The following is a 20776-nucleotide window of genomic DNA, read 5'->3' on the forward strand; positions in this document are numbered from 1 at the left end:
GAAGGCTTCCAGGGCAGCCTTGCCCAACTCCACAGGCCCCATAGGGGGACTCTCAGGGAGGGGGCTGGGACCCAGGCAAGGCTCAGGGAGGGTGTTCCCTGCTCTGTCAAGGCATATAGGCAGTCCTGAGCTTGTGAGGATTCAAGACACCCCTCCCTGGACTTTCCGAAGATAGGAACAGCCTCAGATGTGACTGGGCTGGGGTGAGTGGAGAGGCAGGATCATGTATGGACCATAGTCTGCAGACTAGGCCCTGTGCCCACTGTGGGACCCTACGCAAGCCCCCTCCCCTCTCTGGACTCCATTTCTTATCTGCATAATTTCAGGGGGTTGAAACATTTGCCTGCCAGGGTTCTTTCTTTTTTCTACTGCAGCCGAGGGTGCACAGTGGTGGGAGTGATGGAAGGAGGGGCGGTGGGGCCCCCTGGGTGAGCTGCCTTCTCTGGAATCCCCAGTCTTTCCCCTCAATACGCTTTGTCTCTGAGATTACAAAAGCTGTGTCCCCAACCCACACAAACACACACGCACACACACACACACACACACACACACACACATTAAACTTTTTAAATCTAGAGACTCAAAAGATGACAAACGCCAGGGCTGGAAGGCTGGTCCAACCCTTCCCTCCTCCCTTTTTACAGATGAGAAAACTGAGGCCCTGCTTTGGGATTTCCGGAGCCCGGGATTTCCCAGCCCTCCCACCCTCATCCTCCAGCCACTCCTGCGCCTCTTGCTCAGCACGGACCGCGGCAGCTCCGCGGGGCCGCCGGCGAGGGCTGGCTGGGACTCCCGGGTGACCCGGCCGTCGGGGCAGCCCCTGTGCTCGGCGCCGCCCCGCCTCGCTGCCTGGGGCCCGGCCGCGGCCGCCGCCGCCGTGCACTCGCCGGGGAGCCAGCCACCGAGGGCGGAGGCAGGGAGGGAGCGACCGAGGCTGGGAGGGGTGTTGGCGAGAGCTCGCGCGCTGTGTATGGTCTATCAGAGGCAGCTGACCTTTGAGGAGGAAATCGCTGCTCTCGGCTCCTTCCTGTAGTAACAGCCGCCGCCACCGCCTCCGCCGCCGCCAGGAGCCCGGGCCGGGAGCGAGCGTCAGCCCCGTAGCCGGACGGCTCTGCGCGACCAGGTGGGTGGCCCGGCCGCGCGTCCCCGGCGGCGCGCGCCCAGAGGGGGCCCCTGGCTGCTGCCCCGGCCCCCTCACCGCGGGACCCGGAGCCCGACGGGCGGAGGGGTGCAGGGGACGGTCCCCGGGACCGAGAGGGAGTTTCGGCGCAGCGCGCAGCGCGGATGAGAGACGAGGGACGCGGGACACTGATGGAGGGAGGGAGCCGAGGGTGGACGCCATCCTCGCCGGCAGAGGGCAGGGGGCGCTGTCGGACTGGACAGTGGGAGACCTCGGGGCACAGCTGGGGGGACGCAGCCCGAGAGAGAGTCTGTCTCCCCAGCCCTCTCTCCTTAACCCCAGCCACGTGCTTACGGTGACAGAGCCGTCCAGTGGGAACCGTCGGTGGCGTTGCCCAAACTTTGGGCTGGAATATCCCCCGTTCCCAGAAATGGGGACTCGCGGTTCGAAGCAGGGTGGGGGGATTCTTGCAGCCCTCCCGAGAGGGCCCGTGGGCCTCCGCCATCAAGTTTCTCTTTCAGTTTCTATCTGGTCCCCCCACCGGGGAAGCCCCGGTGGGGCGAGGGGAGAGGAAGAGGGGGAGGGCACCTGACTTTCGGGAGCACCTCCCCAAGCCTCAGCGGGTTCCTCGCTGGAGGGAAGGGCGGCCTTCCCCTCCTCACCCTTTCTCTTCCCGAACAGGGAAGCGTGTCTGTGGGAGGGGAGGGGCCGGGCCTGACCGCGTTCCAGGGATGGGTGGGCATGGCAGGGCCAGGGGCAGGCCCAGCGCTCGCCTCTAACAAGGAGGCTCCTCTTCAGCCCTCTGCTCGCGCTAGGTGAACGGACATGGCGGGCTGGATCCAGGCCCAGCAGCTGCAGGGAGATGCGCTTCGCCAGATGCAGGTGCTGTATGGGCAACACTTTCCCATCGAGGTCCGGCATTACTTAGCGCAGTGGATCGAGAGCCAGCCGTGGTAAGCGCTCCCGCCTGGTGCCATCCAGGCCCCTTGGCCTTTAGGTCTCCTCTTTGTGGTTTGGTGAGATTCTGGTCCTGTCTGTCCCGCTCTGTGCAGAAGGGGCGGTGTCCTTGGGAAAGGGGAACAGGGAAGTGGGAGTCTGGGAGAGGAGAGGGAATGTTTCTAGACTCTGATGCCTGTGGAGCTGCCGGGAACAAGTCTTGTGGGCACGAGCCTTGGATTTCCACGTCCCTCTTGGTGCCTGACCTCCATGCCCAAGGAGGAGCCATAGTAGGCTTCTGTCTCCTGCCCTGCCCCAAGGGATGCCATCGACCTGGACAATCCCCAGGACCGACCACAGGCCACCCAGCTCCTGGAGGGCCTGGTGCAGGAGCTGCAGAAGAAGGCGGAGCACCAAGTGGGGGAAGATGGGTTCTTACTGAAGATCAAGCTGGGGCATTACGCCACGCAGCTCCAGGTGGGTATGAGCTTGGGGCCACGAAGCTCCAAGTGGATGTGAGCTCCGGGCCATCTGCAGGGTGCAGTGTCCACCTTCTCTTTCCAGCACCAGAACCCCTGGTTTTTTTCCTGGTTTGGCCACTGACTCACCGTATGACCCTGAGCTTATCGGCAACTTTTCTGTGCTTCAATTTCCCCCACCCCCTCTTTCTAAATCAGACCTGTCAGATTCCCCTTAGCATATTACAAAGCAAGAGGTGGGGCGTGTTTGTCCCCAAGAGAAGGGGGATGGGTGAAACTGCATTCTGGGCAGATCAAGCAGAAGGGATGGGGGTAGAGCAAGTCAAGATTCTGTTGTCAGAGAAAGGAATACTGACAGATTCTAGAAATGAGGCAACAAGGCAACCAGACATCCCTCTTGGGGCTCTTTTAAAGGCTTTTCAAAGAGCTGCTGAAGTGGCGTGCCAGAGGAGCAGAGTTGTCCTGGAGCCTTGAATTAAGGTTTTAGATGTAAGGTGTAGCTCCTTCTTCACCTGAGGATGCGGGGGGAATGAATATAGGGGAGAGAGGAAGTTTTTGTGGCAGCAGGAAAGGGGTGAGGGTGGTAATCATAGTTGAGCATTTGTTAGAACTCTCTTGAATTTTTAGAGAGCCCTTCTTAAATACAAGCAGCAGGGTGCCAGAAAAATAAAAAGTCCATCCCAGAAGAGGCAGGAAACACGAGAAACTTGGTGGGAAGAGGGAAGCAAAATAGGAACCCAGGGCCAGGACTATAGTGGAAGTACCTTGACCTTGGCATTAGATGCCCTGGGTCTTGAGTCATCTGCTCACTCACTTGTTAGCCTCTGGACAAGTACTTAATCTCTCTGAGCATCAGTTTTCTCATCTGTGAAATGAGGATAACAGTTTCTGCTTATGTCATAGGGTTTCTATGATGCACAAGTCAAAGGAGATGGCAGATTGGAAGTGCTTTTGTAAACTGTTTCTAATGCACTGCAAACCACATATGAAGATCTGCGAGGGGAAATCAAGTCAAGGAGAGATAGAGGTTCTGGTGACAGTTCCTGAGGCTTCCCAGGGGAAGCTGAGGCAGGGGCTGGAGGAGAGGAAGGGGTGGGCGTGGCACTGCAATGGTCATGGTGGGAGCAGAGGATGGCCACTGGCAGCTGCTGTTGGATTCTTTCAGAACACGTATGACCGCTGCCCCATGGAATTGGTGCGCTGCATCCGCCATATTCTGTACAATGAACAAAGGCTGGTCCGAGAAGCCAACAATGTGAGTGTCCCATGGGTTTGGGGAGAGGTTATGGGAAGTCCTTCTACCTGCTTTTATATGTTTTATAAACACTGGCATGAGAAAGCACCAAAGAAATAAAAGACATGGGCAAGTGTGAGAGGCAATATCACATGCAGGTGTAGACTGACACCCGCACCCCACTCCCCGGCTTCAGTCCCTGGCTCTACTACTTACTAGCTGTGTGACTTGAGCAAGTTACTTAACCTCTCTGAGCCTCTGTTTTTTTCTATTATAAATGAGGACAGTCATAGTATCTACCCTGTAGGGTTATTGTGAGATACGATGTGGGCAAAGGATAGACAAACACAAATGAAACAGAAAAGGAAGCCCTAAAAACACACATACACATCAGGAGATGCAATCTATATCAGAGATGGCATTACAAATCACCAGGGAAAAGATTTGTCATTCAATAAATGGGGCTGGAGACAAAAGAAGAAATATCCTCTGGTGTGGTCTATGAGGGGAAACAGAGCCGAGGTCTATGTCAGAAGAAGTAACCCGGCAAGCTCAGAGAAGCGAGGCCTAGCGAAGCAGAGCAGGGACTCGTCCCCCATGTTCTAAAATCATAAAGGCATCAGACATTGCCTGGACAATGGTACAAATGGTATATTATCTGCAATAAAGCAAAATGAATTTCATAAAATGATATCCCATAGGTAAAGACCACAGACTAGTGCCTGGAGCAAAGTCATATTTATTATTTACTTGTGGTGGACACTGATTTCAAGAATTTGAGAGTTCATTCAGTAAACATTTATTGAGGTCTTGCTGTGCATCTGACACTGGACTAGGATGGGAAAAACAGATAAAGTCCTGGTCTCCACCTAAAGGGAATTCAGGCGATGATAGATTCTTTAGATGTCAGCTGAGTGCTAAGTGGGCCTATTTGGAAAAAGGATCCAACTCAGACTGGAGCAGGCTGGCTGGTGGAGGGGAGGGTGTCCTGAGGAAAAGGATGCCCGAACTATAGTGGGGAAAGAGGGAGGAAGGAGGCAGGATGAGTTTTCTAGTCAAAAATAACAGCGGTATATGTGAGGGCAGGAAGGCATGAGCCACCTTATGACATTCGAAGAACTGTAAGTGTTCAGTGCTACTGGGGAGAAGGGAGCCAACTGGGCAGAAGCCAGGTCACAGAGGGTCAACTGGTACAACTCTTGACTTGGTGCAATTACAGAGCTATCTGTAAATGTACAAATGAGTTCGGCTCCAATTAAGAAATACACGCCTACGATGCAGGTGCTGTCATGGTTGGGGGGAAATAATCGTTCTCCCAGTCATCAAGCTGTTCTTCAACACCTCTGATGTCCTGGGCCTTGGGGATTTTGTGGTGCACAAGACAGACAAGGTCCTAGCCCTTAGGGAGTTCACATCCTAGTGCAGGGAGGCAGACAAGAAAGAACATGCAGGCTTCCCTGGTGGCGCGGTGGTTAAGAATCCGCCTGCCAATGCAGGGGACACGGGTTCGAGCCCTGGTCCGGGAAGATCCCACATGCCGCGGAGCAACTAAGCCCGTGTGCCACACTACTGAGCCTGCGCTCTAGAGCCTGTGCTCTGCAACAAGAGAAGCCACGACAATGAGAAGCCCGCGCACCGCAAGGAAGAGTAGCCCCCCCGCTTGCCTCAACTAGAGAAAGCCCATGAGCAGCAACGAAGATCCAACACAGCCAAAAATAAAAACAAATTAATAAATAAATTTAAAAAAAGAAAGAAAGAACGTGCAAGAACAAGACACCTTCAGTAAGGGAGGTCCTATTTTAAACTGGCTCATCAGAGAGGGTCACTCTGAAAAGGTGCCAGTGGAAGTGCCAGCAGGAAGGTTTGGTGCCAGAATGTTCCAGGGTGATGGAACAACAAATACAAAAGCCCTGAGGCAGGAACACGCTTATGTATTCAGGAACAGAAAGTAGCTGGTGTGCTTGAGCAGCAGTGGCGGCTAGGGCTGTGGAGGGTGTGAAAGGAGTTTGGATTTTATTCTGAGAGCAGGTCATTGGAAAGGCCCTAAAGACTTGGTTGAAGGACTAGATCTGACCAGGTTAGTTAAATGGCTGGATCCACAAAGCCCTTGTGGATGCCTCCCCTGTCACTTCTTTTGGGGTCTCCAGGATGCCACCTGTGAGCTGTTCACACTTTTCCCTCAGTCACAAGAAGGTCTTGAGGGAGGGCACAGATGATGTGTGTTCACAGAGCCTTGTCCCCCACTATGTCCCCAGCACCTAGCACAGGTGGCATCGTGGCAGCGGGTCAGCGAATGACTACGAAGTGAGGGGTCATCATCATTAGTAGGAAAACCCAGGTAACTCCTGGGACATGTTGAGTTCTAGTCTCTCCAGAGAGAACTCAGATGGACCCTGTGTGGGATACTCTGGTGGAGGTTAGAACTGCAATAGAAGTTTCTTCCATGCTTTATGAAGATGCCATAGTCTGCCAGGTCACCTGTTTCTCTTCCTCTTCCTTTACCCTCTCCACCCCCATTCTGGAAAATGACTCTCCTTCTGACTCAAAGTACCCTTCCTTCTTATTCTAGATCTGGCATTTGGGGTCTGTAGTATTGGCATTCCCCAGGGCCTGAGGTTTTCTCCCATCCTCACTGCCCAGCTTACTGCTGCCCACACTCTCCCCTGATATGTCTCCAGGGTAGTTCTTCTTCTGGGATCCTGGTTGATGCCATGTCCCAGAAACACCTTCAGATCAACCAGACACTTGAGGAGCTGCGACTGGTCACACAGGACACAGAGAATGAGCTGAAGAAGCTGCAGCAGACTCAAGAGTACTTCATCATCCAATATCAAGAGAGCCTGAGGATACAGGGTGAGGCTGGTGTAGGAGGGCAGCGTGTGTCTGGAGGACGGGAGTGAGACCACTTTGTGAACTCCTGCAGGGTTGGGGCTAGATCCACGTCTGTCTCCCCAGAACCTTATCCAAAGCTTGGGAGGAGTAACGCTCCCAGTGATGGAGCCCCTGCTATGGGCCAGGCTCCAGGCTAAACCCTTTGCATGCATTATTCACTACAACCTTTACAACAGCCCTAAAAAATAGGTAGTTGTAGTATTCCTGTTTTGCAGATGATAAAACTGATGTTCAAAAAGAACACGTAATTTGGCCTGGGTTTCTTTTTTTTCTTTAAATTTATTTATTTTATTTATTTATTTTTGGCTGCATTGGGTCTTCGTTGCTGTGCACGGGCTTTTCTCTAGTTGCAGAGAGCGGGGACTACTCTTCGTTGTGGTGTGCGGGCTTCTCATTGCAGTGGCTTCTCTTGTTGTGGAGCACGGGCTCTAGGTGCACAGGCTTCAGTAGTTGTGGCACACAGGCTCAGTAGTTGTGGCACGTGGGCTCTAGAGCGCAAGCTCAGTAGTTGTGGCGCGTGGGCTTAGTTGCTCCGCGGCATGTGGGATCTTCCCGGACCAGGGCTCGAACCCGTGTCCCCCGCATTGGCAGGCGGATTCTTAACCACTGCGCCACCAGGGAAGCCCTGGCCTGGGTTTCTTGCAAGTTGCAGAACTGGATCTTAACTAGAGATATGTCATAAAATCACTATTATTTAACCAATATTCAGTGACTATCTCAATGAATGAATCAATGAATGAATGAATATGGACCAAGTGTTCCCCAGTCAAAGGCAGGACTTAGGTTGAGAGTCCCCTGGTTGAACCAGGCTGGGGAGAGGTGGAACTCCAGAAATGCCCCTTTTTGAGCCTAATAGGAGGTAAAGATGGGAGGAGGAGGTGACAGTGGAAAATTCTCCTGTCTCCTAGGTCTATAATTTGCTAGTGGCTGCCGTGGTAAGGGTGTAGGGAAAGAAAAATTAACTCAGAAGAACTTCACCCCAGGTACACTTTTAAGAGTCTTGAAATGTGGCTCATCTTCCTTCACTTCAAATTGACCCCAGAGCTGTACCACCCCATCCTAGTGAGAACAAGAAGTATCAAACTCCCTTTTCCTTTGCTCTTCTATTTCTGGTGTCTTAAGGTAGAACCTTAGGTCATTGATTTTAGACTTTTCTTCTTTTCTAATGTATATATTCAGAGCTATCAATTTCCCTCTCATCAGTGCTTTAGCTGCATCTCATCATTTTGGATACGCTGTATACTCATTATCATTCAATTTGAAATATTATCTAATTTCTCTTCTGATTAATTACTTTACCCATATACTATTTAGAAGTATATTGTTTAATTTCCAAATATTTTGTGTTTTTCTAGATGTCATATCATTATTGATTTCATTTTCATTTCATTGTTGAATTCCACTGTTGTCAGAGAGCATACTCTATATGATCTCTTCTTGTAAATTTATTTTTCTATGCCCCAGCATATGCTCTATGTTGGTGAATGTATTTTGTGGACTTGAATGTATGTTCTGAAGTTGTTTTATTTTAAAATAGCAATAATAAATTCAATAATGTTAACATATATAACATAATATATAATGTTAACGTAATAAAGTTAAAAAAACCCACACCAAATTTAGTGAGTAGAGTGGCATTGCTTTACATTTTTACAAATCTCTTTAATGTTAGGCTTAATAGGAGATAGCTGGAGCTGGATTTCAATCTGTTGTAACATCACATATCTTGTAACCTCTAGAAAACTCTGCTGTATGCTTATAAGTGAATAAGAGAAAAAAAGGTAAATAAGGTCCTATGACTTTATGAAAATAGTTCTGGCTTGGTGGACCTCCTATAAGGGTTTTAGGAACCCTTCAGGGATCCCTGGTTTACACTTTGAGAATCAGTGATATATCTTTATTGATTTTTTTGCCTAATTGTTCTATCAGATGCTGAAAGAGAGGTATCAAAATCTCCTAGAGTATTGTGTAATTTTCCAATTATTTATGTAAATATTTCTTTTATGTATTTTTGAAGCTTTGTTATTAGATGCATATACATTTAGAATTATTATGTCATTCTGATTGATTGACACCTTAATACTTATGGAATATCTTTCTTGATCTCTGGTAACACTCTTTGCCTTGAAGTCTACTTTATCTGCTCCAGCCTTCTTATTCTATTTTTAAATACAAACATATTTTTATCCATGCTTTTTAAAATTTGAAATGTAGACAGCATATAGTTGAGTCCAGCTTTTTAATTTATTCTGACAATCTTTGCTTTTAATTAAGGTGTTTACTCCATTAATATTTAATGTAATAGCAATTGAGGTCCACATGTTAATATTTAATTTGTTTTGTCCCTTTTCAGTATTTGTTCCTCTGTTCTTCCTTTTAACTGTTTAAATTTTTTAAGATTCTGATTCTATTTTAATTTAACTATTTAAGCTTTCCTCCTACCTTGCCCTGTCAGTGTTTTCTGTACCCTGAGACTAGCACATTGCCTGAATCATAGCAGGTGTTGAGTAAATGTTGGGGGGATAATTCTAGCAGCTCTTCTTCAGATCTGAATCCATCCCAGACTGACCCGAAAGAAAGGAAGGCCCTCCTGCTAGATTAGGGAACAGGACATTTCAGGCTATTATTTCTACCCAAGGCCGTTGACTGGTTGACAGTATTGATGATCCTATTCTGGGGTTTTCTGTTTCCTATTTGTGAGGTTGGGTTTCGATCCTGGTTTGGGTTTGTCCCCATCGTGCAATGTCAGTTCAGTCTCATTTCTCAAGTGCACCCATCAGAAACACAGACTACTGATCTGTCTGTGCAAGGGAAGCCTCAGCTCCCTCCAGTGGAGCAGACAGTTGCCTCAAGCCTCCTGGCGTCCTTCCCAGAAGCTTCTCCAATGTGCCAGGAGAGAGCTAAGTGGGTCACTTGCATAAGGAGGCTGGGCCTGGCGTTGGGATCCCCGCCACCTCCCTGTGGGTGGCAGGATTCCGAGGTGGCTCTCCGGATTATTCTGCTATGTTCCTTACCTGCTCAGTCCCCCGCAGTCATGTTAGAGCCATATTTCTAAGTTCTCTTCTAGTTCTGGGCTTTCCTGGCTGTCTAGGGTTGCTTTAGTGTGTCCTTAGTTGCTTTTGTGCGTCCATAGGGCAGGGCCTCGGTCAGTGTGACATGGCCCTCAGAGGCCTGCCAGGAACTTGACCAAGACCTGCTGACTGACGCTCTCATCTTCTTGACTCAGCCCCAGTAAGGACCGTGGGACGTTCCAAAAGCCTGTTGGTGGGGGTAGGAACACCAGCATCTAGGATGGTGATTGCCTGTGGAGGGAGGGATGGGGATGCCAGCAGGGGAGGGTGTACAGGTGCTTAACTGTGGAAATGGTTACTTTCTTAAGCTGGCTTCTTGATACACAGGTGTTCCTTGTATCATCCTTTCTATCAATACTTGCCTAGGTCTTAAGTATTATATAACAGATTTTTTGAAAAGGACGTCAGTGAGGCCTCGTTACCTTATTCCTGCCATCGATGAGATGCCTGACAGCTGGTGTGGAGAGAAGCTGCCTCCCTCTCTTGAGAATCTTGCTGCTTTCGTGTCCCCATTGGCCCTGGACACTCTCTCTCTCTCCCTCTTCCGGTTGGTCTGCTGAGCTCACAGTGACCCAACCTGGACAAACACGTTAGGCCCCTTCAACCCCTGGAGAAACCCCCCCTTCCCCCTTCGTATCCTTTTCCCATGTAGGTTATGACACAATGTTGAGGAGAGGCTGCTGCGCTCAGCCCCGCGGAGCAGGGCCTTCCTGATGAGGCTTTGTCCTGTGAGGCTGGGGCTGAGAGCTGCTCCATCAGCCTTTAATCCTGTCCTGTAACCCATTAACCATGAGGACTGACTCTCACCTGGAGCTGATGGTGCCAGGCAGCTTCCTGAGTATTTTCTGTATCATTGCTTATTTAACGTCACGGCAGCCACTGAGGCAGGTGCCGTGATTGTCCCATTTTACCCCTGGGGAAGCTGAGGCATAGGAGAGTGAGGGGATTTGCCCGAGTTCACCCACCTTTTAAGCGGCGAGGACACACTTCAGACCAGGCAGGGTGGCTCTAAGCCGGACCCCGCGTGGGGAGAGGAGGGCTGGGTGGGCAGGGAGGCCATGGGCTGGCTCCTCCTCAGCTGTACCCCAAGCTTCCGTCTCCCCACTCCCCAAGGGGAGCTCAGAGTCGGGGGGCCAGGGGGCGGAGTCCACTCATCTTTGGGCGCCATGGCTGTGGAACCCTGACTGGCCACTTGTCAGCTGTGTCCCCTCCAGGGTTTTGCCTCCAGAACAGGTGAGTGCAGTTCTGCCGGGCTCCCTGCTGGACCCGGGGAGGTCATGGTCGTGGGTGTCCTGTCCCCTCCTCCAGCTCAGTTTGCCCAGCTGGCCCAGCTGAACCCCCAGGAGCGTCTGAGCCGGGAGACGGCCCTCCAGCAGAAGCAGGTGTCCCTGGAGGCCTGGCTGCAGCGCGAGGCCCAGACGCTGCAGCAGTACCGCGTGGTGAGTGGGCTCTGCGTCCGTCCCCTCCCGGGCGTGGAGGTGACACCCTGAGCCGAGCCGTCCCGGGGACCTGAGGGAGGGAGAGAGCCAGGAGGAGCGCGGGACCCAGCAGAGCAGGAGGCCAGAGCCTTCCTCCCTGTGTGGGCACGCAGGGCAGAGCGGGTCGGCAAGGGGTGAGGGGAGGCCCTGCGGGGCTGTTCTGAGAGCCCAGAAGGGCCGCTCACCCGCCACCCGCCCCTCAGGAGCTGGCCGAGAAGCACCAGAAGACCCTGCAGCTGCTGCGGAAGCAGCAGACCATCATTCTGGATGACGAGCTGATCCAGTGGAAGCGGCGGCAGCAGCTGGCGGGGAACGGAGGGCCCCCCGAGGGCAGCCTGGACGTGCTACAATCCTGGTAATGGGCGTGGGGGGCCGGGCGGGGGCGGCAGGGGCTCAGCGTGGTGCCACCGGCTGCTGCTCTGCTCCTGTGTTTACGTGAGCAGCCAGCTCCCTCTGTCGGGGCACAGGTCTTATTTCACCAGTGGTCTGGTTCCTGATGCAGACTTTGGTGCCCCCGTCCTGTGCCACCTCCCCCGGGAGGGGCGTCCCTGGTTGAGGGAGTGGGGTGGGGCCAGGGGTGCAGAGTGACGCTCAGGCTGGTTGGACCCAAGTCAGGGTCGCTCCTCCTGTGTGTTTCTTTGTGTTTCTGGAAGGCAGGGCAGCTGTGCTCTGCTCAGTGGACAGGCCAGGCGGCTAAGGCGCCGAGCCTTCCTGGGGGTGGAGCTGGGTCTGGGCCTTCTCCCCAGCCTGGGAGCCTTCTGGCTTCTGGCCTGGAGGAAGGGGGTGAAGGCTTTGTCCTTCCCTTGGGCCTCGGGGCTCCTGTGCAGGTGTGAGAAGTTGGCGGAGATCATCTGGCAGAACCGGCAGCAGATCCGCAGAGCTGAGCACCTCTGCCAGCAGCTGCCCATCCCCGGCCCCGTGGAGGAGATGCTGGCTGAGGTCAACGCCACCATCACAGACATCATCTCAGCCCTGGTGACCAGGTGATTGCGGCCTCTCGGCCACGCCCAGGCCCCATCCGGTCGGCCTGGGTCGCGGGCAGCAGGGTCTTTACAGACAGAGCTCTGGCTTCAACCCTTCCGTCTCTGCCTCACACCCTCATCCCATCCCCCTCTGTCGCCTGTTGCTGTGGCCTCTTGCTGTTGACCTTGCCCAGTCTCTCTCGTGGACACTATATGGGCTTGTTCCCTGCAGCCCGTTTCAGCTGTTGAGTTCATCTCACTGCCTCCCCTCCTGCCAGCTCCCCCGACTCGCAGTGGCCCCCCAGGGACCGGGGGCTGTGCCACAAGCCCTTCCTTCGCCTGCTGTGCCCCGCGCAAGGCGGCCTCCCCACGCGGAGGGAGGGACCGGAGCGCTGTCCCCTGAGGCATCACCTGGTCGCTTGTGTCCCCGCAGCACGTTCATCATCGAGAAGCAGCCCCCTCAGGTCCTGAAGACCCAGACCAAGTTCGCAGCCACCGTGCGCCTGCTGGTGGGCGGGAAGCTGAACGTGCACATGAACCCTCCCCAGGTGAAGGCCACCATCATCAGTGAGCAGCAGGCCAAGTCGCTGCTCAAGAACGAGAACACCCGCAAGTACGTTGCCCTGCTCCCATCTGCCCCTCCCTCAGCTCAGCCTCTATTCTACAGCAGGCGTCCTGGGTGATGGGGACAGCATGGCCTCCCTCCCTGAAACCCTTTGTCCTGCATTGCGATGTGGTCCCATGTCGCTCCAGTTCACTCTGTCTGTCCTGGCGTACACTTCGCACGCATAGTAAATCAACAAGGATTTCGCTGCTGGGTGTCCCAGGACCTGTGCTGAGCGCTGAGACACAGCTGTGATCCACATAGAACTTGGCTCTGTCCCCGCCCAACCTCGAGACAGAAAATTAAAATAAAGCAATATCACAGCGCCTGCAGTACGTGGGTAGTCAAGGAGGACCTTTCTGAGGATATATTTGAGCGGAGACCTGAATGAGAAGGTCAGGAGTGTTTGGGGAGATAGGAAGGGCCAGTACAGAAGTCCCGAGGCAGGCACTGAGCGTACGTGTTCAGCAAACAGACAAGGCAGTGGGCTCGCTTGTCCTGAGTGAGGCCAGGGAGGTGGGCAGGGGTTGATCTCGGGAATCTTTGTAGGCTGTGGTCGTGATTTTTATCTCAAGTATGCTAGAAACTGCCGAAGGCCCCCACATCAATCTTAAATTTATTTATTTATTTATTCATTTATTTATTTGTTGGCTGCGTTGGGTCTTTGTTGCTGCCCGCGGGCTTTCTCTAGTCGCAGCGAGTGGGGGCTACTCTTCGCTGCGGTGCGCGGGCCTCTCATTGCGGTGGCTTCTCTTTGCTGCGGAGCACAGGCTCTAGGCACGTGGGCTTCAGTAGTCGTGGCACGCGGGCTCAGTAGTCCCCACATCAATCTTGATACCCAAGGAATTTTAATGAGAGATGCAGGCCCCACCCTTGGAGACTTTGCTCAGGTGCTCTCAGGTTGATGAGAAAGTGAGCCCAGGGACACTCGGAGAAATGCTCTCAGGGGAGGGGCAGGGGCTGCTGGCAGGGCTTTCTGGAGAAGTCTGGGCCCAGGGTGCAGACAGGATGGTGCTCCTGGCCTGGGCCCAGTGGAGATGGGTTCCCCTCTGCTTCGCAGTGAGTGCAGCGGAGAGATCTTGAACAACTGTTGTGTGATGGAGTATCACCAGGCCACAGGCACCCTCAGCGCCCACTTCAGGAACATGGTGAGGACAGGGCCCCGCCCATGGAGGGAGGCCCACCCAGAGCCGAGTCCTCGAGTCCTCGTAACCAGCGGCTTTCTCCTTGTTCCCCTCTGACCTCCCGCCCTGCAGTCGCTAAAGAGGATCAAGCGCGCTGACCGGCGAGGCGCAGAGTCCGTGACGGAGGAGAAGTTCACGGTCCTGTTTGAGTCTCAGTTCAGTGTTGGCAGCAATGAGCTTGTGTTCCAGGTGAAGGTGAGACCCGGCTCCCCTGTCCCCTTGCAGGCCGCCTGGCTGGCTTGGGAAAGCCAGAGACTTGAATCCTCACACAGGCTCAGTCCAGTTACCCCGTGATGCTCTCAGAAAACCTAATTTCACTCTGCTGGTGCCCATTTGCGAGGTTATAATCTGGCACCAGCCCGCAGAATTTAGGCAATGGGCCAAGAAGAAATATGTTATGTTTTTTGTTTGTTTTTGGTTTGGTTTTCCTGGGAGGGGCTTGAGGAATGAGGGTTGGGAGTCTCCCCCAAGAGGAGGGCAAGACGGTGGTCATATGCCCTCACCCCTCATTCCCTGGATTCCCGTAGACCCTGTCCCTTCCTGTGGTTGTCATCGTTCATGGCAGCCAGGACCACAATGCTACTGCCACTGTGCTGTGGGACAATGCCTTTGCTGAGCCGGTGAGTCCCCGTGAGACCCTCACCTCGGCCCCTCGGAGTTTCCCAGGGTCAACCCCAACCCCAGGGCCCCTGCTGAGTGGTCTTCTCCAACCCTAGGGCCAGACCAGAGGTCAGGGGGCAGCTGGTGTGAACACCCTGCCCTCAGCATGTCCTAGGCTCTGTCTGGGCTCCGGGTCACAGGACTGGGGTCTCCTAGGTCTGTGAGCGTGGTCTTGGGGCTCTGGTCCCTGATCTCTCTCCCCAGGGTCCTGGTCTGGGTCTCCATCCCTGTATGCCCACCCCTCTGCCCCTGCCCCCAGCCTTTCTTTCCCTTGCATTTTTGTCTCCTTTTCTGGATCTTTCTCAGTCCCCTCTGTCTCTTGGTATCTGTATCTGTGTGTGTGTAAATATCTCCTACTCCCTCAATCTGCCTTTTTTTCCTTTCTTCTCTCCCCACCAGGGCAGGGTGCCGTTTGCAGTGCCTGACAAAGTCCTGTGGCCGCAGCTGTGCGAGGCGCTCAACATGAAATTCAAGGCCGAAGTGCAGAGCAACCGGGGCCTGACCAAGGAGAACCTCGTGTTCCTGGCGCAGAAGCTGTTCAACAGCGGTAGCAGCCACCTCGAGGACTACAACGGCATGTCCGTGTCCTGGTCCCAGTTCAACAGGGTGAGGGATGCCACCCGCTGCCTGCCTGGGACCACCCTGCCACCCTTCCCCCACCTCACACACAGGTTACTGCCCCTGGTCAGTGGCCCCCCTCTACCCCCATCCCCCCTCTTCTACAACCAGGAGAGACAGGGGTTAGTACCCCAAGGAATGCAGGCAGCCGTGAGAGCCGAAGCAGGACGATGGAAGGAACCTGGAGCTGGGAGTCAGGGTCCCTGGGTTCTAGTCTTCGATGTGTTAACTAATTTGCCAGGCCCCTTCCCTCCTCTGTGCTGCGCTTTTCCCATCTGTAAAGCGAAGGGGTTGGGCAGGAATGACTTTGGAGGTCTCATCCAGCTTGGACAATTCTTTGCACCTCCGCCCCCCACCCCATGGGACTGTCCCGGACACTTGTGTCTGCGAGGCAAGAGGCGAGTGTACTCTCTGGTTCCCTAGGATATGAGCAGGGGCTGTGGCAGTTTGCTGGAGTGTGGGGCAAGTCGGATGAGGAACTGGGCGAAGGTCTGGGTGAGGACAAGAGGGCACTGAGTGTTCCCTGAACCACCCGTGACGACGGGGGCACAAGCCCTGACTTGGGGTTTCCTGGGGGCTCTCAGGAGAACTTGCCAGGCTGGAACTACACCTTCTGGCAGTGGTTCGATGGGGTCATGGAGGTGCTGAAGAAACATCACAAGCCCCATTGGAATGACGGGTGAGGAATGGGGTCTGGGAGATCATGGGCTCAGGGGACAGTGGCTGCTGCCAGCAGTGACACTGTATGCTTGATGCACCCAGGGCCATCCTAGGTTTTGTGAATAAGCAACAGGCCCATGACCTGCTCATCAACAAGCCCGACGGCACCTTCTTGTTGCGCTTTAGCGACTCAGAGATAGGGGGCATCACCATTGCCTGGAAGTTTGACTCTCGTGAGTTCCCTACGTGCCCACACTCTAACCCCAGTGGCCCTGTCTTCCATTTCCTTGTTCCCTATTCTCCATCAGGCCTGCATCCTTAGAAGGTATCCGGTGGGAAAGATGGGAACTGAGCTTGGAGGGTGGGAGGAGTGTTGCTCAGAAGCACATTCCCTCTCTGTTGTTTTCCACTTGGGAGAACCTAAAATAATTGGCCTCCTGGACTCCAGAACTGCCGGGCGAGTCCTTCTCTGCCCTGACCCAGCCTTGTTGGTATCTGCTCGCCCATGGTCATTTCCTTGCCCTATGCCAAGAAGCACAGGGATGGGGCTGCAGTGCAGGCTAGTAAAAGCCCTGATGTCTCTGCAAGCCTGCCCCGAAGCCCCACAGCTCTGATCTTCCTCCCGAGGGCGGTGGGTTGTCGGAATGAGCTTGGCCTTTTCACAGCTGACCGTAACCTGTGGAATCTGAAGCCGTTCACCACGCGGGATTTCTCCATCCGGTCCCTGGCCGACCGGCTGGGGGACCTGAGCTATCTCATCTACGTGTTTCCCGACCGGCCCAAAGATGAGGTCTTCTCCAAGTACTATACTCCTGTGCTCGGTGCGTCCTGCCCAGATACTCCCGGGGCTAGGCAGTGGGGACGCCCCAAGAAGAGCCGAGGGGCCGTTTCCCCAGTGGGTGTTTGTCCGTGGGATGGTGCAAGGCACGTGGAGAGGATTTCAGGGCTCACACCTGAAGAAAGGGAAAGCAAAACCTCTGACCCAGCTTTCTTCCCTGCAAAGCAAAACACTGAGTGGGACTCACTTCTATGCCCTTGGAGGAAGAGGCTGCAGTGCTGGGGGAGGAGTCATAATGCAAACCCACAGATAATGCATGACTCCCATCTTGATCCGCTGCCCTCACCACTCTCCACCCTCAAACCTACCCTCAAGTTGAGTGTAGGAAGCAAAATGACAGGTTTTTCCTCTTCAACCTGTCCCCAGTCCATTGGTTGGGTTGGTTCCTTGGTGTTGATTCTGTTTCCTTGGCAGGGGTGGGGGTGAGGAGAGAGAGAGCAAACAGGCCAGAAAAGGAAGCAGGAGAAGGGATGAGACTGAAGCCAGGGCCTGGGTGGTGTTTATTGTCAGCGGGTGTTTATTGGGAGTCTGTGGGAAATTTCATCCCTGCTGAGGCCCCATGGCAGTGTGGGGGGAGGCAGACTGCATAGGTGGGTTTCCACTCCCCTGGGAGCTCCCAGAGACTTCGGTTCTCATCACCGTTCCCCCTGCTCTCGGCAGCTAAAGCAGTGGACGGATACGTGAAGCCACAGATCAAGCAAGTGGTCCCTGAGTAAGTGTCCCGGGTCCAGCTCTGGTCTCCTGCTGCCTCTCTTTTCCTCTCACCCCCTCACCTGGCTCTCCTCACCCCTCACCGCCGCCCCTCCTGGGGAGGGAACTGGGCTTGGTCACCAGGGCGTCGGTACCCAGGGCCCCGCTCCTGCGGCCAGAGCCCCAGGCTCAGCGGGCACTCTGTCCTTCCGCACCTGAAAAAGACACGAAGATGGCCCCTGAGCCCCTCCCCGCTAAGGCTGTGCTCTGCTTCCTCTCGCAGGTTTGTGAGCGCCTCTGCGGACTCTGCTGGTGGCAGCGCCACCTACATGGACCAGGCCCCCTCCCCAGCCGTGTGCCCCCAGGCTCATTATAACATGTACCCACAGAAGTAGGTTGTGTTCTCATGGGGCTCTGTGGGGAGGAACTGGGCACTTGGCCTCAGGCGGGGCACCCAGAGGGCTGGTGGGCAAGGAATCCAGAGCTCCTCTAGGTCTGAGACCACCCAGGCCAGGCCGGCCTCTGGCACATGCCCAGGTGCAGGGTGGGTGAGATCAGCCAATGAAAAGCATAGAGCATTTTGAAACTACACGTAGCAGGGTCCTTGCTCTGGTGCTGACTAGCTGTGTGACACTGGGGAAATTATTGAGCCTCTCTGACGCTCAGTCTCCTCATCTGTAAAATGGAGGCAAAAAGACCTACCACGTGGGACTGGGGTCAGGATTAAGTGAGAGAGTGCAGGTAGAGCATTTAGCACAGATGAGACTTCTAAGGGCTTGATACAGGGTGGCTATGGATGGGGTAGTTGTTCTTAGGAGTTGTGTGGGAACAGGGTATCAGTTGCTCCTCTCTGGAGTTCCCAGAGAAGAGAATTAATTCTCTTTCGAGCTGTGGGTGGCCTGCTGCCGTGGGACGACCACAGGCTTGGGAGTCACAAAGACCGGAATTCCAATCCTGACTCCACCTGCCAACCAGGTGGACCTGAACAAGTTTCCTAACATGATTGAGTCTCAGTTTCCTCCTCTATAAAGTGGAGTAAATACCTGCCTTATGGGTGGCTGTGAGGATGGGTGTAACGTGGTTGAAAGGCCCAGGCCTTCATAGGTGCTCAGTGAATGGTGCCCGGGGTTTCATGGGTAGCTCATTCACTCAACTACCTCATTCCCCTGAGATCACTCGATGAGGTTGTGAGCCATGACACTAGAACTGGGGTGTCTCCCAACAAGCCAGTGACTGACTTATTCAACTTGGGGTGTGGGAGTCTAGCCAGAGCGGGTCCTGCTCCCATGAGACTCTGGTCTGAGTGGGGAGCAGGCTGGAAACTGTCCCCCAGGAGCCTGGGGCTGTGAGGCATGCCAGCTCCCTCTGACGTCCCTCTCTCTCTACCAGCCCTGACCCCGTCCTCGACCAGGATGGAGAATTCGACCTGGATGAGACCATGGATGTGGCCCGGCACGTGGAGGAACTCTTACGCCGCCCTATGGACAGTCTGGACCCCCGCCTCTCCCCGCCTACTGGTCTCTTCACCTCTGCCAGAGGCTCGCTCTCGTGAATGTTTGTTTGAACCCTGCACTTCTCTTTGGAAACGTGCAGGGTTCGTATTCATTGTGATGTTGTTTCTGTATCGCTGTGCATATTGATGCCTTTGCAGGCAGCACGTGTCCACATGCATATGCGCACGTTTGTGTACGAGGTGTGCCTGCCTCGCCTTTGCAGTCCTAGGTATGTGGCTGCCTTTTTCTTCAGATGGAGGCATTCCAAGAGCCCACTGGGTCTGTCTCTTGTGGAAGAGACTGAGCTGCTTCTGTAGTTGCAGGTACGCCAGGCAGGCAAACCTATTCCTGCCAGAGCCTTTGTCTGCTCAGTAGCTATTTGAATGGAATTATTCAAGAAGGGAAAGGAGACAGGTAGTGTCTCTAAGCTCAAGTTTTACTCCTGAGTTAGATGCTTCGCCTCCCAAGTGTGTGTGTGTGTGCATATATATATGTGCATCTGCTCTCGTACAGAGCAACGTACATGTTGGTCTCTTGGTTCTTCCCCTCAGGATGGAGGCTGGAAGAATCAAGAGACCAGTTTTGAGTGATATTTTATACTTTATCTAATGACTATGGACTCCAGGCTTTTTGTGAACTGAGAGCTTATCTAGGCCATCCGCGGTCATGTCCCTAACACGGCAGAAATGGGTCTTTTGCATCGGGCCTGTCAGAGCTGCTCTGAGGATGGAGTTTCTTGGCCTCTTGGTCCCCAGCCAGGGGGCTCCAGCTTCAAGTGTATAATGCTGCTGCCCACATTCCTGCTCTTTCCACCCCATATCCCCTTCCCTCCGTCTGGCCCCAGCCTTCTTTCCTCGCCTCTCTGTCTGCAACCTTGCTTACTTATGGAAGAGGTGGGGGTGGTGGGGGACTGGTCTAGGATGTGGTGAACAGGAGGCCCAGGACTTGCAGTGTTGATACCCTAACCCCTCCTGGAAAAACCCTGCAGCAAGAGGCAGCATCAGGGGCTTGCGGCTCGCCTGTGGAGTTTGGAGGGAGGGGTAAAAGCTGATCGAGGCCCACTCTGCTGGGAGGTAGAACCTGGAATAGGCCTCATCACAGTTGCATGACTGGCTGTGGTCTGGGAAGGCCTCGCCCCCAGCCTCACACGCTCCTCCCTCTGAAGCTGCCACACGCAGCCAGGGGCAGCTGACAGTGGAAGGAGTCCCAGGTTGAAACATCTCTCCAGGAAGGTGGGGACGGGAAGCAGGAGGCTTTTGTTCTTTGTACAAAGGCTACACATTTGTGTAAACAGTGTTTTTGAATAAAATATTTTTTTTTCATAAATTTGCTGGAATGGCTCCTGGGTCATGGGGACCGCTAGAGTCGTTTTGTTCCTCTCCTCCCACGTAGCTGGTGCTGTAAGGTGTAGCTTGAAGTTGCCAGTCTGCTCCCATTTCTGTGGTTTTAAGGGTGCCATCCCCACCCCAATACTTTCAGTGCCTCTCAGAAGACTAGACAACTTGAGGTCTTGGGAAAAGATGGGGCAGGAATTACCGGGGGTGGGGGAGAACTTTGGTCCCTGCCTCTCCTTAGCAGCTGCTGCTATAAGCAGTCTCCAAGGTGGCAGCTGAGGGCCAGCGCCCAGACCATTCTCAAGCCCTCCGGATGGAAGATGGGGGGGAAGCTGCAGGAGCCTCACAACGGTCCTTCCACCCCCCCCCCCCGCCTCTTCCCAGAGACCAGCAGGTGGCACCATCCCCCTGTCCCTGCGTTTTCAAACGGTCGGCCTGAGCCTGGGAGGGAGGCTGGGGCGAGAGGACAGTCTCCGCATTTGGCCCCATTGGCATCGGGAATCCAGGGGCTGTCGCCGAGGGC

The 20776-nt window shown here is 54.2% G+C and overlaps 2 protein-coding genes across 2 annotated transcripts in view; one reads left to right on the plus strand and one right to left on the minus strand.

Annotated features, from left to right (window-relative positions):
• STAT5B (signal transducer and activator of transcription 5B) overlaps positions 1-1120 on the minus strand; it is a 69686-nt gene extending 68566 nt beyond the window's left edge. The window contains exon 1 of the mRNA XM_082440582.1: positions 994-1120. The gene's annotated coding sequence lies outside the window, so the exon portion shown is untranslated. The remainder of the gene's footprint in view (positions 1-993) is intronic.
• LOC309649929 (signal transducer and activator of transcription 5A) lies at positions 990-20245 on the plus strand. The gene is made up of 19 exons (XM_082440596.1): positions 990-1123; positions 1919-2073; positions 2377-2533; positions 3701-3790; positions 6448-6622; positions 11041-11171; positions 11414-11565; positions 12038-12193; positions 12606-12785; positions 13837-13924; positions 14033-14155; positions 14488-14580; positions 15020-15226; positions 15823-15917; positions 16001-16131; positions 16564-16719; positions 17397-17448; positions 17710-17817; positions 18816-20245. Exons 2-19 carry the CDS (start codon positions 1946-1948, stop codon positions 18976-18978), a joined length of 2385 nt encoding a protein of 794 aa, XP_082296722.1. The 5' UTR covers positions 990-1123; positions 1919-1945; the 3' UTR covers positions 18979-20245.
• The last annotated feature ends 531 nt before the right edge of the window (positions 20246-20776 follow it).

Source organism: Balaenoptera physalus (genome assembly GCF_965194825.1).
Source record: "Balaenoptera physalus genome assembly, chromosome: 20".
Lineage (NCBI taxonomy): Eukaryota > Metazoa > Chordata > Mammalia > Artiodactyla > Balaenopteridae > Balaenoptera > Balaenoptera physalus.